The sequence below is a fragment of the Limulus polyphemus genome, unplaced genomic scaffold (genome assembly GCF_000517525.1).
Source record: "Limulus polyphemus unplaced genomic scaffold, Limulus_polyphemus-2.1.2 Scaffold2893, whole genome shotgun sequence".
Classification (NCBI taxonomy): domain Eukaryota; kingdom Metazoa; phylum Arthropoda; class Merostomata; order Xiphosura; family Limulidae; genus Limulus; species Limulus polyphemus.
In genome coordinates this window covers 129,398-144,874 of record NW_013668503.1, presented here as the reverse complement: position 1 = coordinate 144,874, position 15,477 = coordinate 129,398, and the positions used below count along the sequence as shown (strand labels likewise).

The following is a 15,477-nucleotide window of genomic DNA, read 5'->3' as shown; positions in this document are numbered from 1 at the left end:
TAAAGGGGTTAGTTAGTTAGTTTGTTGTCAAGCGCAAAACGACATAATGGGGTATATGTGCTGTGCCCATCACGGATATAGAAACCGGATTTTTGCGTTACAAACTTATCGCTGAGCCACTGATGGACTAAGGATTTAGTTTAATTTAGTGAATAGGGCAGCTTAGATGGACCAATGGTGTGTCAGTATCATAGCATTTTCACAAGAAAGTTATTTTTTATTCACTTATATAAGTCATTCATTGAGAAGAGTTTAATCAAACAAAAATGTAGTGTAAAGTAGAAATAAATATATGTATTTATGTGTTAAAGTTTGAAAGACTTGTTGAAAATATCTGAATTTCCACACCGTTAGAGGGCGATTTGTTTGGAAAGGAAGAGTGTTTTTAATTTGATATTGTTCACGTTTTTTTTTTGATAAGTATTGTGTGTGGTGTAAACGAAACATTTTTTTATTAAAATTAAACCAAAAATAAATAAATAAATAAGCCTTGTAAGTAAGATTTTTGTATTAAAACGAATTTTTACTTCTGGTAAATATGTCGTTTTAATGTTTTATTGGCGTTAATTTAGACGAACGTTCATATTAAAACTACTACTACTACTAGTATTATTACTACTTAGTTATTATTACTATATAGTATTACTAGTACTACTGTTACTACTAGTAATATTAATAAATTATTTATTAATATTAGTACTAATAGTAGTGGTAGTAGTGCTGTTACTCCTCCTCCTAATAATAGTACTGGTTAGTTTAGTAATAATATTATGTAGTAATCTAATTTCGTATTATAAATTAGCCTAGAATAATATTTCAGTATTTGGAATTATTAGGTAAATTGATAATCACATTACACATTAACCTTAGCTGGGGAAATATCTCACTCATTGTCTCTTTTGTTTATTTTGGGTGTTGCATTGACATTGTCTTTGGGCATAAATAAAGGCCAAGGCTATTCATGCTGCTAGTAATGTTTTTTTTTTTGTTGTTTTTTTTTGGCTGTTTGCAGGGATAAGATCCAGACTTGAAATAATTTCGAAACTTTCTTGCTCATTAGAAAAGTAAGATGAGGCCATACTAAAATATATTTAGAGGATTTTAGCTTTAATGGACTGCTCCTGCCTGTTTCTTGAATAGAAAGAAGTTTCATCTTCTATACAGAGACCTTCTTCAAGTTGAAAACAACAAAACACATTTTGTTCTACACATTTTGATGGCTTTAAGTTTGAGATTTGTTTTGGGATGGTGGTGGAAATTATGGCCTCAAAAATTTTAATTATCAATATTTACTCATCACATTTATGTTCTCTATAAGCAAATATTTGCCACCATTATTATCTTTTTAGCTTGTCTATCTTTTATATTTTCATAAGCAGAAGAATATTGTGGTCATTGTAACATAAAATTCACAACATTCTGTATGTTTAAATTGAGAAAAATTTGCTTGCTGCTTTGTAGGTTTTGATCAGAATGTATATAGAACAAGTGAAGATATGAAAAATTTTCACTAGACTTGTTGAAGCCTGTGGTTGAAAATATCAAACTTCTGATCAATCAGTGCATAGTTGTTATGTTTGAATTGGTTAATATTGTGGTGCTTTTAAAAATGAAGAACCCTTTCTCACATATTTTGACTGATACAGGAGTATTAACATTTAAAAATCAGCAGCAGAAGTGTAAGATTATCCTCAGAAATTAAGTTGCAGCATATGTTAGAATGCTCAGTGTTGGTTATTTTTGATGTTGGAAATCAACTTACCTCAATCTAATTTCTAAGAAGCCTTTTAGTTAGCATTAGTTTTCCTTAGGCTTAATTAGAAACTTTATCTTTGCCATTTATTAAAATTACCCTCACGGCTCCTCATGATTGTAAAGCAAGGCCCCAAAAAGTCTTGTTCTGTGGACCTTTTGACCAAAACCCAGGAGGTTGTGAGCAAAATTGTAATTTTTCTCTTTTCTCAAAATTCTGAAGCACAAAAATTGTAGACTGGTGTAGAATTTTAAGTTCAAAAGAGTGGCTACGAGAAAACAAAAGCTGTCGTTTCTGTTTCTTCCAAGTGTAACATAATGTACAAAACTTGTAAAGTCCTTCAAGTTAATTCTTCAAATTATGAAGCCAATTTTATTTTAAGGTCACTTATTCAAAAATTGTAATTTCAAACATTAAATCATGTTCTGTTTACTATACACAACTATTACTAGCACAATAGTAGCCCAACGCCTGGCAACATTAAAGTTCACATGTATTATGAATGTAGATGACTGAAGCAAACTTAACATACAGTGGACATAGTTTTCAGGTTATGTGAGAACATGCTGTTGTCTCATAGTGTAGGTTAATTATATATTAATAATAATAAACATTTATTATTTATTTCACCATTTCTGACTATTGTAAGATGACACGTTTGGTTATAAGATATTTATTTTCGCTGCTACAACTTTTATAAAGTTTAGTGCGATATTCTGTTCAGGCCTATCACATATAATTAACTTATTTCCTATACCTTGAAGGTGTGCACTCTCATCTAAAGTCAATGAAATTTATTAATTGGTAAGTTCCAAAAGTTCTGTGTGATTGTCTGTATGTATATATTCTATGGTGCAATTGGTCAATTTCCACTTGTAAGGTTATGACCTTGGTATTTTCTCTATACACTCTGCCTTAGGACTTTTTCTGGATGAGCTCAAATCCAGTGACGGTCTGTACCATAATTGAAAGAATATACATAGCAATTTTGAGAAGAAAAAAAAAAATATATATAGATATATATCAGTAAAATTTTATATTTACAAAAATGACTCGGTAGTGTTCAAGTACTGTAAATAATGTACAAATTTCACAATGACGTGGCAAGCTTAACTGTACTCAACAATGCCCAACATTACTTGATTGTTTCTGTGGGATATCAACATTTAGGGCCTAATCTTTAACTTCTGGAGACATTCTCATATCTCTTGGTCTATATAAATTCTTGCTTGTAAATAATTACATTTAGAAAGAACTTGTATAAAGTAATGAAATTAGGATGTAAATGTACAACATGGTATTAATCGTTAACCCTAGAATTACCGATAAGATTGTTACTGTTGGTTATTAGGTCCCTCGTAACTTTTGAGTCACACACAAACAATTTTAGACATTACATATAATCTAAAGAGTATAAGAGACCTTTGGTCCATCTAGGCCACCTCAACAACTAAATTAATCATTAAAAATAAAAAATAGCCAGACTTTATCATTCAAATATTTATCAAATGTATCAATATCAAAATTTTGCATTTACAAAAATGGCTCACATGCGATCAAGTGCTGTAAATAATTACATTATTTCTTACATTAGTTAATATAATATTGCTGTTAATTCCGCTAACTACTGCTGGGATCTCCTATATACTTTACATAGAAAATGAGGGATTTTGTCAAATTGTTTTTGGTCAGTTCTCTAAGCTGAGTGTTGTAACAGGCATATATGGATCCAATCAGTAGTGAATAGTATAAAACAAGTCTGTAATTCAAAGATTCAGTAAAATATTTGTGTATGTTAATGTGTTGTCACAATATGAAGTATTTCCCAGTATTAACATTTAAAATGTTACTCAGTAACAAAAAAAAATCTATTTGTAAAACTTCCTTAATTTTATATAATTTTAACACTTTCAAACTTGACTAATTGAACCACTAATTATGATGCATTACAATTTTTTATAGGTACTTTCCTTATTTGGAATGTTTCTAGTTATCAGAGATAAATTTATGCTAAGATTGTTAGTGTTGCTTACAAGGATAGAATCTTAAATTTCACAAAAATAATGATTTTTCACACTAATATTCATAGCTTTTGCATTTATGAATTGAGTTAATAGAATTGTTAAACAATAATTGTTTACCAGTCTCCAAGAAAATCTCCAATACCTGAAAATAAAAACAAAAGGAGTACTTACAGCATCTAGTGGTTTGTAAAGTGTTGAAATCTGGAGTTTTTGTTTATTTCTTATTGAAAAAGTATATTCACGTTTCTTTACCCCAGATTCCGTTTGGTATACTCTAAGTCCTTATATTAATTCAATAAAAAATTTACATCTAAATCAGCATTTTTTACATCCATGTCAGTAAATTTACATTAGTTTACATTTTTAACAGATTAAATCATAATAATGTAATACTTGGATTGACAGTTACTAATAAAACTTGTTAATTGTGATTTTTTTTATATAATTATTGGTGATGCTAAAAAAATTATGTTTTATATTTCATATGACCTGGTATGGTTTTATTAAACAAAGTTAGGATATGATTGTGATTAAATATTTGCTTGAATTTTGGTTAATGATAATAAGATAGATTTATTCATTACAGCAGTAAGAAAATGTTTGGCCAAAACCAGTGGTCACCATATGCTAAAGAATATATTCCTCTTCAAGCTGGAAGTATAGATGGAACAGACACCGTACCCCATGATCATGGGATTGTTCGAGCTATGCAGGTAGTTTGAAACTTTTACTCAAACTAAGCTTGTTAGCATTATAACATTTGTTTAGTAAGATACTGATAGTGGAAGTGTGTTTTCAAGGCTAATAAAAAAGTAAAAGTTTAAACCTTTTTATTATCCATTAAAGTTCATGATGTAAAATATGTATCAGCATACCAAGGTCAAATTATTGAATGTAATAAATAATATTTTGATGTATTATTTTTTAAACTTAATTTTACAGAATTGAAAAAGGAATGTCATATTTATTGAATTGTTTATGGATTATTGATATTTCAAATGAAAAAGACATATACATAAAAATGACTTCTAGATTGTTAAAAGGGAGCTACATTTTTAATATTATATTTGAAGTTAATGCTTTCCTTGATACAACTCATGTTAACATGAAAGCATTATCTTGAGTTAGGGAGAAAATGTATGGCTCAGTAATATCAGTTGATAAACTCTAGTATGTTGAAGTATAGTACAATATTGTTGTTATGGTGTAACTTCATATTTATGATATTATTTTACGAACATTGTTTCAATTGATAATTATAAACAGCATATATCACCCTGGTATAAGGTACCATTGGAATAAAGTACTCGAACAAACTTTAAAATTACTTGTGATACAACAACTTTCTGATAAGGTACAGTACTTCCGCTCATATAAATAGCTATTCTCGTTCAGTGCTGTCACTTACATGCAAAAACATTTTTTGCATGCCACAAGCCTTGAGCTCACACATACCTTACAACCAAATGGTTCAACTGTGTCTTGCATGTAAATCTTTATGCAACAACCCTCCATCAGTAAAAGCGTTATACGCTCTCCTGACATATGACTTCTATTTGATTTTACCAAACTATCACTTCTCGTTAGGCAGTACTTATGTCAAGACGTTTTTTTTTTGTGCCCTCCAACTTCTTTTGTTCAATTTAGTGCATTTTTTTTATATCAATTCTGAAGTGGATTTCTTTTTTTTTTCAAAAGTTAACGAATTTTCTGAAAACTTATTTTCCCAGTTTTCAATTTTCTTTTTTTCTCATCAAACGGTTGTGTTTGATTATTCATTATTACGCAAAAAATTCTGAAGTACAGGTTACCACTTCGGAGGTCATACCTTCTACTAGCACACTTATACAGGTCGCAGGTAGGGTAACTCTTCAATGGGATTATCGGCTCTCATTCGCCATGAGTTTGATTGTTATATGAGTCAAACTGCTTCTCCTGATGTTGCTCCTATTCCTCCTGAGCATGTCAAACCTGTTCAAGTCGACAAGGATTTTGACAACCTTTTTCCTCCACCTGATTTTGCCGTGTTTTACTGTGCCCCTACTGCCTAATATGGATATTTTTAGACATGATTTCTCAGGTATGTTCTGTTTGATCCATTTTCCTGATTTCATATGATCTCCTTCATTCTTTTTTACATGATACCCCTTCCTCTCAGTATTTGGTTCCCCCCTCCCCTGGATATTAGGGTTCATGCAGATTGTTTTGTTTCTCAGATGGCTGATGATGATAGCATGCCTCGTCCTCCACGGCCTACCATCAGGCTGACTGTTTCTCGATTCTCAACAGTTGGAATCAATTTTGCTCGTGTGGGGGCCAACCCTGATCACCATGTTTGTTTTTCCCCCAGCAAATTTATCCACCTTTGTCTTATCTTATTGACTCTCATATGGTACTTATCTACCATCCATCTCCTTTCAGAGGCGATCCACCAAGATTCTGAGGGTTTTTTGAGGGATAGCCTTTCCCTGATTATCTCCATGTTGGAATATTTGATTCTTCATCTCTTTCCTTGCACATGTGGTTTCTCTGTTCTTGGGATCTCCTGGGGCAGGATGCTGTTTTGTCCCAAGTTCATTTACCACCAACTTATCTCCAGGGCTTGTGTATGATCCTTACTGGCTGGCACAACTGTGGCATCCACAGCTGCTCCAACTATAATCTGCCCCTCCTTTATCTCTTCCTCTTACTCCATCCCTTCTATGTCAACCTTGATCATCGGCATTTCATCTGGTCTTTCATATTCTCCATCTTCATGCCTGGTTTTTATCTGGTCCCTAGTGAAGAGATCTGGTTTGTTCCAGTGGGTAACTTCTTTTTTTAGCTTATTCCATTCACCCTTCCTCTAGGGATGTTTATCAACATAAGTGGAACGTTTTCTGCTGTTGGTCTTTGGGTCAAGGGATTTCCCCTGCTTGACCCACTGTTCCTCATCTTATGGATTTCCTCACATGGCTGTTTGATCAGGGGTCTTCTGTCTCCTTGATTGGGGGTTATCGAGCTGCCTTATCCCACACATTTTGTTTTTTCAGGTACCGTACAGTTTTTACCTCTCCTACCCTTTCCCTATTGTTATGTTCCTTCCAGATTTGTCATCCACTTTGGATTGGGATGTCAGTGTGGCTCTTCACTGCCTTACTTTGCTTCCGTTTGAACCTCTGCCCTCATGCTCGATTTTTCATTTATCTCTTAAGTCTTATTTTTTCTCGGTCAGATTTATTTGCCATCGATGTTTCACATACTCTATATCATTCCACATATATTCTCCTTTATTCGGTGTGATCTTTCCTTACGAAAACTTCGGCAGCTTGTGAGAGTAACTCATCCATCTCACCAATTTCCCCTTCCTTCCATTTCCACTTCTATCCTCAGTCAGATCTGAATAAGCTACTTTTTCCCATATGTGCTCTTTGTTGTTATGTTGCCCAAATGCTTCCTTTCAATGTGCCTGTTACCGCCTATTTATTCTGTGGCAGATATCCTCTGTTTATGACCTTTCTCTTTTCACCAATTGGGTTCAGCATGTAATTCGATTGGCTTATTCTTTCCTGCCTTCTTCTTCCCGCAATTTGTTCCACATGCCTTATCATCAGATCAGGTAACCCTGGCACCTCATTTCCACAGTCCCTTGGAGGAAATGTTTCAATCGGGCATGTGGACTACACCACATATGTTCATATCTCACTATCTGCATCGGGTCACTGTTTTTCTATTGTCAGGTTATTGTATTCTGCCTGTAGCTGTTATCAGACTTTGGTGAGACCATTACTGTGTTAGTTATATCTATTGTGTATATATATATATATATCTTCGTTTTCATAGACTTTTTCTTTTTCTTTCTGGATCCCACTATGTGGCAAGTGGTGCCCGACCAGATATGCTTCAAATAATCAAATCTGCACTGTCAGGCCATATTGACTGCATATTTATAATCTCCATAGCAATAAAATGCTCACTGTTGAGATGAAGTGTTCCAGAAGATCGCTTGGGATATATTTGCTTCATTATATGGCTTTTTCAGACCGGACTCATCCATGGACTTCATGGGTAAAGCAGAAGGAGATAGCTATCCATCTGTGCCATGCTTTTGATTGAATAAATCAGATATGGTCTGCTTTTCAAAATAGGGTTTTCCTGGTCACCCGTTGCACTGTCTCTGGTGTTGATATTCTTCCAGACTCTCCACTGCAATTCTCCCCCCTACCCCTCCTTTCTTTCAGTTGAGTATGGGAGTCCTTACCACTTTACAATTCAAAGCTGCTGGGGGGTGGATCATGGAGGTATCCTTCTGAATGTGATATTGATATGCAATGCAAATAATGTTCAAACTATTCAGTTGAGAGTAGGGTGGTGGTGTAGATGGCGAGATGTCCTTTAATCTGATGCTCCATCTCTGTATGGGTTTATCCAAGGAGATGTTGTAGCTTTTTAGTGAACCATCATAATTGCAGATCACCCCTTCAATTGGGATCCCTCATCCTACACTCACATGGATATAAGTTCCCAATGGCTGGGTTTTGGATTCAAAGCTAAACCAATCAACATAAATCCTCACACATGTATTATAGGTGTCTCTTTTCCTTACTCCATTATACTCTTGCTCCCTCCACTCGTGTTGTGGGTCACATTGGTTGAACTTACAAATTAATACAGTTCTTCCTCTTATGCTAACCCTCAATGATTTTCATATACTGAAGATGCTATTGTGCTGGGGTGGTTCCTGTTGAATGGTTTTGAGTGAGTTAACTTCCATTACAGAGACATCTTTATTGTGACAATCATCCAGATGTCAAGTTCGCGGATTGGCCAAACAATTTATCACATTGCTCTCGTGTGTCCTATTCCCAGATCAGGGGTTCAAGATTCTCTGAACTTGAGGTGAAGAGCTGGGTTTTGGATTGTACTTGACTTGTTGTTGGTATGATCTACCTTCACATGGATGTTGATACAGAAGTGGTGCAGTCTCCCATGTATGATTCTGTAATGAGAGGATGTACTCTTTTAGGGTGTTCTTTGGATGCTTTTGAAGAATGCTTCTTTGTATTTTTCTCGCACTGGTCACTCCACCTATTGTATGTGGGATTCTAGCTATTTATATGAGCGGAAGTAATGTACCATATCAAAAGTTAAAATTTTCCTATAGTGAAAATATATTTTCAATTAGTACTTACCTCCTCTCACACTTCCCGCCTTTCTTCCCCACTGATAGTTTGGTAGAATCGATTAGAGGTAGTCACATGCATCAAGAAATTGTGTCACATTCCTTGGTGGAGGGTTGTCGCATGGTTTTACATGTGAGAGGCAGTTGAACCATTGGATTGTAAGGTATGTGGGAGCTCAAGGCTTGTGACATACAAAAAAGTTTTGCATATAGAGGTCAGCACTGAACAAGAATAGCTATTTATGTGAGTGCAGGTAAGTACCTATCGGAAATATATTTTCAGTATAGGAAAATTATCTCTTCTGTTCTTTTTATATTTAAAACTAAGGTATTTAATTAAATCTTAAGGCTTTATTGTGCTGTTTATAGATATATATAAAATTGAAAACTGAACAATACTTGAAGTAACACACAAGAACGTGGTTTCACATGTATTTTAATCATTACATGTAGTTTTTTCCATAATATATTTTTAACCACAAATTCAGTAATGGTATAATTTAGGTTTCATAAAATGCTTATAATGTTTCCTTAACTTCAATTATATGGTTTGAATAAGTCTTGCAATTGTTTAAACCATACTATCATATTATAAATAGAAGACTAATGAAATGGGAACCTAGACCATATGTTTATTTAGATAATCATTTAATAGTACTTTTAAAGAAAGAATTTTGTACTGAGAAATGTGAACTACAGTTGTGAAAATATTAGTTATAAAAATATTTTAATACATTAAAATGATTGGATATTTTCTTTGTATTACCATAGGCAAGTTACAGCCCTAATGATCTTGTGATTGGAGATCCCAAATGTACACTCTTTGTTAGTAGATTAAACATAAATACTACAGAAGAAACATTGAAAAAAGTAAGTTTAATATAGTAATGGTTAAGAATAATACTAGTCAATGATGTCTAAGAATATCTGTTGTAAGAATTTGCTTGAATGATAAAGAAGTTAATGATGATTCTGGATCAGTGGTTTCCAGTCTGTGGGTTGTGACCTACCAATAGGTTGCTAGAGGGATTATAGTGGATCTAAAAACAAGATACAATGAAATATATATTTTATTTTAGAATTATATATAATGTAATGAACCTAATATGTTTTTGAACAAACAAAACAATTACGAGTACTATGAGACTTTACTGAAATATATCAGGAGAGTAACCCGACTCATCAATGAAAGTTTTATTAGTTTCACAGGACACTAGATCACAGAGTGTATGGATGGATAACATACTTTTCCTAGTGTTAGTATCATGTATTTTTCTAGCAGTAATTGTACTAATTATGCAATAGGGAAAATATCAAACTTCCTTGGATTAATACTTTGCTAAGTTATTAGTTAATTTAACTTCTGTATGTTAATATGTTATTTATCTCTTCCTAATACTTGTAGTAAGTTTTAGATTATACTCATTCTACTAATGGATATTAATATCCAAACATGCCTTCAGTACTAACTGAATATTTCTTACAAACTGGTTGAGACCATTGAAAAGTCAGAGAAATTCCTAATGATTTCAAACAATAAATAATCAATGGTTAGTGGATATTGATAATCAGTTCTCTTAGAATCATGGGTGATTAACCTATAGACAGTTGAGCCGAATAAATAAAGAACAAGAAGACCAGTAAATACAACATTAAAAACTTAGTACCAGATTACACTTTATCAAAAACTTACACTTTATTAGAAAATCTGACACCCTTAAATGATTTACATAAAATGTACACAACTATTTTCATCCTCAGGGCAACTTCATAAAACATACTTGTAGGATTTTGTAATTGAATACTTCACCTTATAATACTATTGTTCGGTTTATCTGTGAATGTTTATTCCAAAAATATAAATTGTATTCTACAACATTCAAATGATGGACTCACAACAAAGTGTTGAGCCTCCTTTTAAAAAAAAAGTAAATTATATAGGTTATTATAGTATGGAAAGCTAGGGCAATGAAATGTTTCAGGTCTACTTGTGAAACAAATGTAAACACTCTCTCATTTTTCACAAACAAAGTTTCTCCTGTCACATTTTAAAAACAAAATTAATTTAGTTTTTTGGGCAATTCAGTAATATTCTTGCTACTAATTATGTCTTTAGAAGTTATACAAAATATCACCACTTTTTACAAACTATCACTTATAACCTTCCTTTCAGGATAATGGTATATTGAACACACTATTGGTTTTATCTCCTATTAATTTAAGCCCTTATTTTGTATATTTAATACTAGCTATATAAAATTCCATATAGAATATGACAAAATGTAATCAGTTTAGTTGCATTAGTTTTCCTAAATTACTTTCTTGGCCATACTTACATTTGTTGTAACTTTCATTTCTAAGTCTTATTAGTAAACCTTATGGTTTATCGTGTTCACATTATGGCTTTTACAGAAGATTTAACATTATTTAATGCTTCTTGTTATGTACTACATTTTTTGTTAAAAGACAGAGGTTAAAGTGGGAGTAGTAGTGTTAGACACACCTCATATGTTTAACATATTGATATTAATTTCTTTGTATTACACTTAACATTGTTATAGTGTAATTATAGAACCAATATTCTAGCTATTTATTGTATGATTTAGATATTTATTTTCTTACCATATTCTTTTGGTAAGGTCTGGCAACTTGACTCCACACTGAAACAGTAATATATGTCATAGTAATTTGTTTCAGTTGGCACGCTCTTTAAAGTTGCACTTTAATGGGTTTTCATTGGTCATAAAACATCTTTAAAAAGGATTGTTTAGAGTTTTCCTTGTATTTGATTATATTGATGTTATGTTGTTTGATGAACATTAAATCTTTGACTGTACTTGAAGCCAATATCTATTGTTTATGTGCTCATTAAATAAGATGTACCCTGTTATTTGTTAATAGTTACTTTCAGTAAAGTATTGGTTAGAATGTTTAATATATCCAATTTTATTTTTTATTATTATGCTTTTATTATAGAGATTGTTTTACATTGTTAGCTTAATACATGTATTTAGTACTAACCTCAAACTAAGTTGATTCAACCTTGTGAGATATTATTAATATTACAGGTCATAATATCATTAACAGGGAAAGAACCAACTGATGAAACAATGCATTCTAATCTTTTTAAGTAATAATGTAAGGAAGGTGTATTTAATTAGCTATACTCATTACCAGATTGACTTTTATTTTATCTCTAAGTAGATAGCTTGCTCTGGTCAAAAGTTAATGTTAATAAACTATAGGCTATCAGAAATAAAAACTAATGGTAGAACTTTATCTTTATTACATTTCATTTGAAATTTAAGGTCTGTAGACTCAAAATACTCCAAAGTTATATGAAATCTGACATGTATAAACAAATCATTGAATGATAGTAAAACATTCATTTTATGGACTATTCTAGGAGTGTTGGTTAGTTCCTTGAATTTTCTATAGCACTAAGCCTAGTCTTGGCATAAAACATTTGTTAATAACTTGTATATAAACCATATGTCAGCTGAGTTTTGAGTAATTCAATCTGTTATTTTTGTATAAGTTCCACTAAACTTTATATTCTTTTTGTTAATGGTTATTAGAATTTATCATCCTCTTAGTAAACAAACGTTTATAGAGAAGATATTAATTTATATGTTAATCCTTATTTAGCAACATAACTTATATGAGTTGCATCCAGATTTTTTTCCACACAAAAAATCTGTTATATTTAGTAGATATCTTAGACTTTAGTTTGTTTAATTATGCTGTTAATAAGGCAAATCTTTTTAACATTATATATTTATTACAGTTTTTTGAGAAGTATGGGGAAATAAGAAGATGTCGGTTGGTGAAGGATATTGTGACAGGATTTTCCAGGCGGTATGGTTTCGTGGAATATAAAGATAGACACGTAGCCCTTCATGCTCAGCGAGAAACTTACAGGACTGTTCTTGAAGATAGTGAGATTTTTGTTGACTTTGAATGTGAACGCACTTTGATTGGCTGGGTTCCAAGAAGACTGGGTAATCATTACATTAACATATTGAAAATTCTATTAACCCTACACTTTATTCTATTCCAACTCAATCACAATAACAGAGAGAAAATAAAACTTATGCTCTGAAAATGTTAATCTGAAAAACAGCATTACACTCATGTACATTGATTTCTAGATTATCTGGCCATTTTTTGAATGGAAAAAATAAAACCTGATTCAATTAATTCGAATGGTGTAATTCTCTCTTGATATTATTTCCTTGCATCAAATATCATTTAATCATACAAAGTAATCTCTTAAGGCAAATGGTGCTTTATTTTCCTTACAAATCTTGGTTAAGTGGTGGTGCTTCGTGTCAATAGAAGCTGAGCAAATAATTTATGCTAGTTGGAAGTACTTGACTTATTATTTGTGGAGATACTACAAATATTCCTGTAAGACCTGAAAGTAAGACAGCTTCAACCTCACAGTTGTTTTTTAGAAGAAACTGTTTAATTCTCAAATTAAAAATTTTTGTTTATATACCATTCTCTACCTGTGGGGTCCATATATCTTGCATCATATTGAATAATTTTGTTTTTGCCTGTTAGATTACTCGGTGTAAAGAACTCCCCAGAAGTAATTGCAATATTCATGATATTTTTATGTTTAAAAATTGTGAATTGTATGGTATCAGAAACCTATTAATCAATATATTCATGAACCTACAAATAATTTGGTACATAAGTTGTTTGACCTGGCATGGCCAGGTGGTTAGAGCACTCGACTTGCAATCTAACGGTCATGGGTTTGAATCTCCATCCCACCAAACATGCTCGGCCTCTAAGTCGTAGGGGCATAATAATGTGACGGTCAATCCCACGATACGTTGGTAAAAGAGTAGCCCAAGAGTTGGTGATGGGTGGTGATGACTAGCTGCAGTCTTTCACTGCTAAATTAGGGATGGCAAATGCAGATAGCTTTGCACGAAATTCAAACAAACAAACATAAGTTGTTTATTGATATAGATATGTTTCAGAATGAATATAGACAAAATTTGTAATGAGATATTTATAGTCCTATTATTATTAACCCTACTTTAGAAAAAAAGTATCTTGAATTTATTTGGATCAAGTATTTAGACATAAAGTTCTAATACGATGACTCACCTCCATGCATTGATAAGATCTTTCCTCTTCAGGTTGTGCTAATTTGCCTTAGAGATTTACATGCCACCAGCCTTGTGAAACACCCTCTTACAATGCATGTGAAACACATGAATTTGTGCTACTGCGTGATGTTGTACTATGTAGCAAACCCTCCACCAATAGGAGTGTGATGCACCTCTTTGTGTAAATTCTCTCTCTATATTCATCTGCAAAAGTCCTTATTATTTTTCTTGACACAGTTGCTCTTACACATGTATATTTTTGCTGAGACTTGTTGAAATTTTTTTAACCTTTCAATAGGAATTCACAGATTAATGTGAGTTCTTTTTTCTGCTGATGTGAGTACAAATATCACTCACAGTTACCAACAATTTAGGAATTTCTTGCCTGTTGAGACTGTGACAGCCATCATGTATTGAAAAAGGTTGAAAATACAGTAAGAAGAAGAGAAACATAATGTTGTTTACTGTGTGGTGGGGTTCATGTTGCTGCCTGGACCCTCTTCTATTGTCTCTGCCACACATTTCTCTTCACAGATTTTGAAGCTAAAGTTAAGGAGGATGAAATGGAGTGACTTTCCACCCAGTACTTCTCTACCTACTAATATCTGTCAACTTTCCCATCTTGCATAAGCATTTTACCTGATACGCATTTGCTTCAGATTTCAACTCATTCCCACAGTTTCATGCCTCATCCTTCCTGCCTTACCAGGTAATAGGTAGAAGTTATTGTTTAGATATTGTTTGTTCTTCTTTAACACTTTACTCATAGGACATAATGTTTGGACATCTTTTTTTTTTACTCCTTAACATGTCTACATATGATATATCATTGAGATCTAGTTTGTTATCCCTTAATTTGTACTATTTAGACTATAATGTTTACTCATAGTTACTTACTCCTTAGCATATACTACTTAGTAGCTTATGTTTAGTCATAGTTCATCTTTTACATGTGCACTTAGATGGTGATGGCTAGTCATATTCACTTATTCCTTACTGTATAAACATAGACATTAATGTTTAGTTACAGTTAGTTGCTCTTTCACATGTAACACATAGTTGTTCATACTTCATTCTGGTTTATTACTCCTTAATATGTCCAAATAGAAGGTAATCTTTACATCTTGTTCATTACTTTTTCATATGTACACTCCGAAAGTTAATGCTTAGTCTTAACTGATTATACCTTGTCATTTATACATAATTGTTAATGTTTAGTTCTTGTTCATTACTTCTTCACTTGTTGTAACAAATTTGTTATTATATATTTGTTTTAATATCAACGTTTGTTTGGATTAAATTTATATTGTAAAACATGCGTAGCTTATACGCATGTTAAATATGTATTGTGAAACTCCCGCCTATTCTCCAAAGTTGTAGAAGATTCTCAAGAGTAAGAATCAACAATATATG

At 32.4% G+C, this 15,477-nt stretch overlaps 1 protein-coding gene across 4 annotated transcripts in view; it reads left to right on the top strand.

Annotated features, from left to right (window-relative positions):
- Positions 1-439: 439 nt before the first annotated feature.
- LOC106468152 (U11/U12 small nuclear ribonucleoprotein 35 kDa protein-like) overlaps positions 440-15,477 on the top strand; it is a 17,712-nt gene continuing 2,674 nt past the window's right edge. The window contains exons 1-5 of one of the 4 annotated variants that reach the window (XM_013928562.2): positions 450-492; positions 2,518-2,557; positions 4,364-4,490; positions 9,710-9,808; positions 12,726-12,939. In XM_013928562.2, coding sequence (XP_013784016.1) covers positions 2,541-2,557; positions 4,364-4,490; positions 9,710-9,808; positions 12,726-12,939 — 457 coding nt within the window. In that variant the 5' untranslated portion in view covers positions 450-492; positions 2,518-2,540. The other 3 variants (XM_022396460.1, XM_013928563.2, XM_022396461.1) reach the window with 3 other exon arrangements.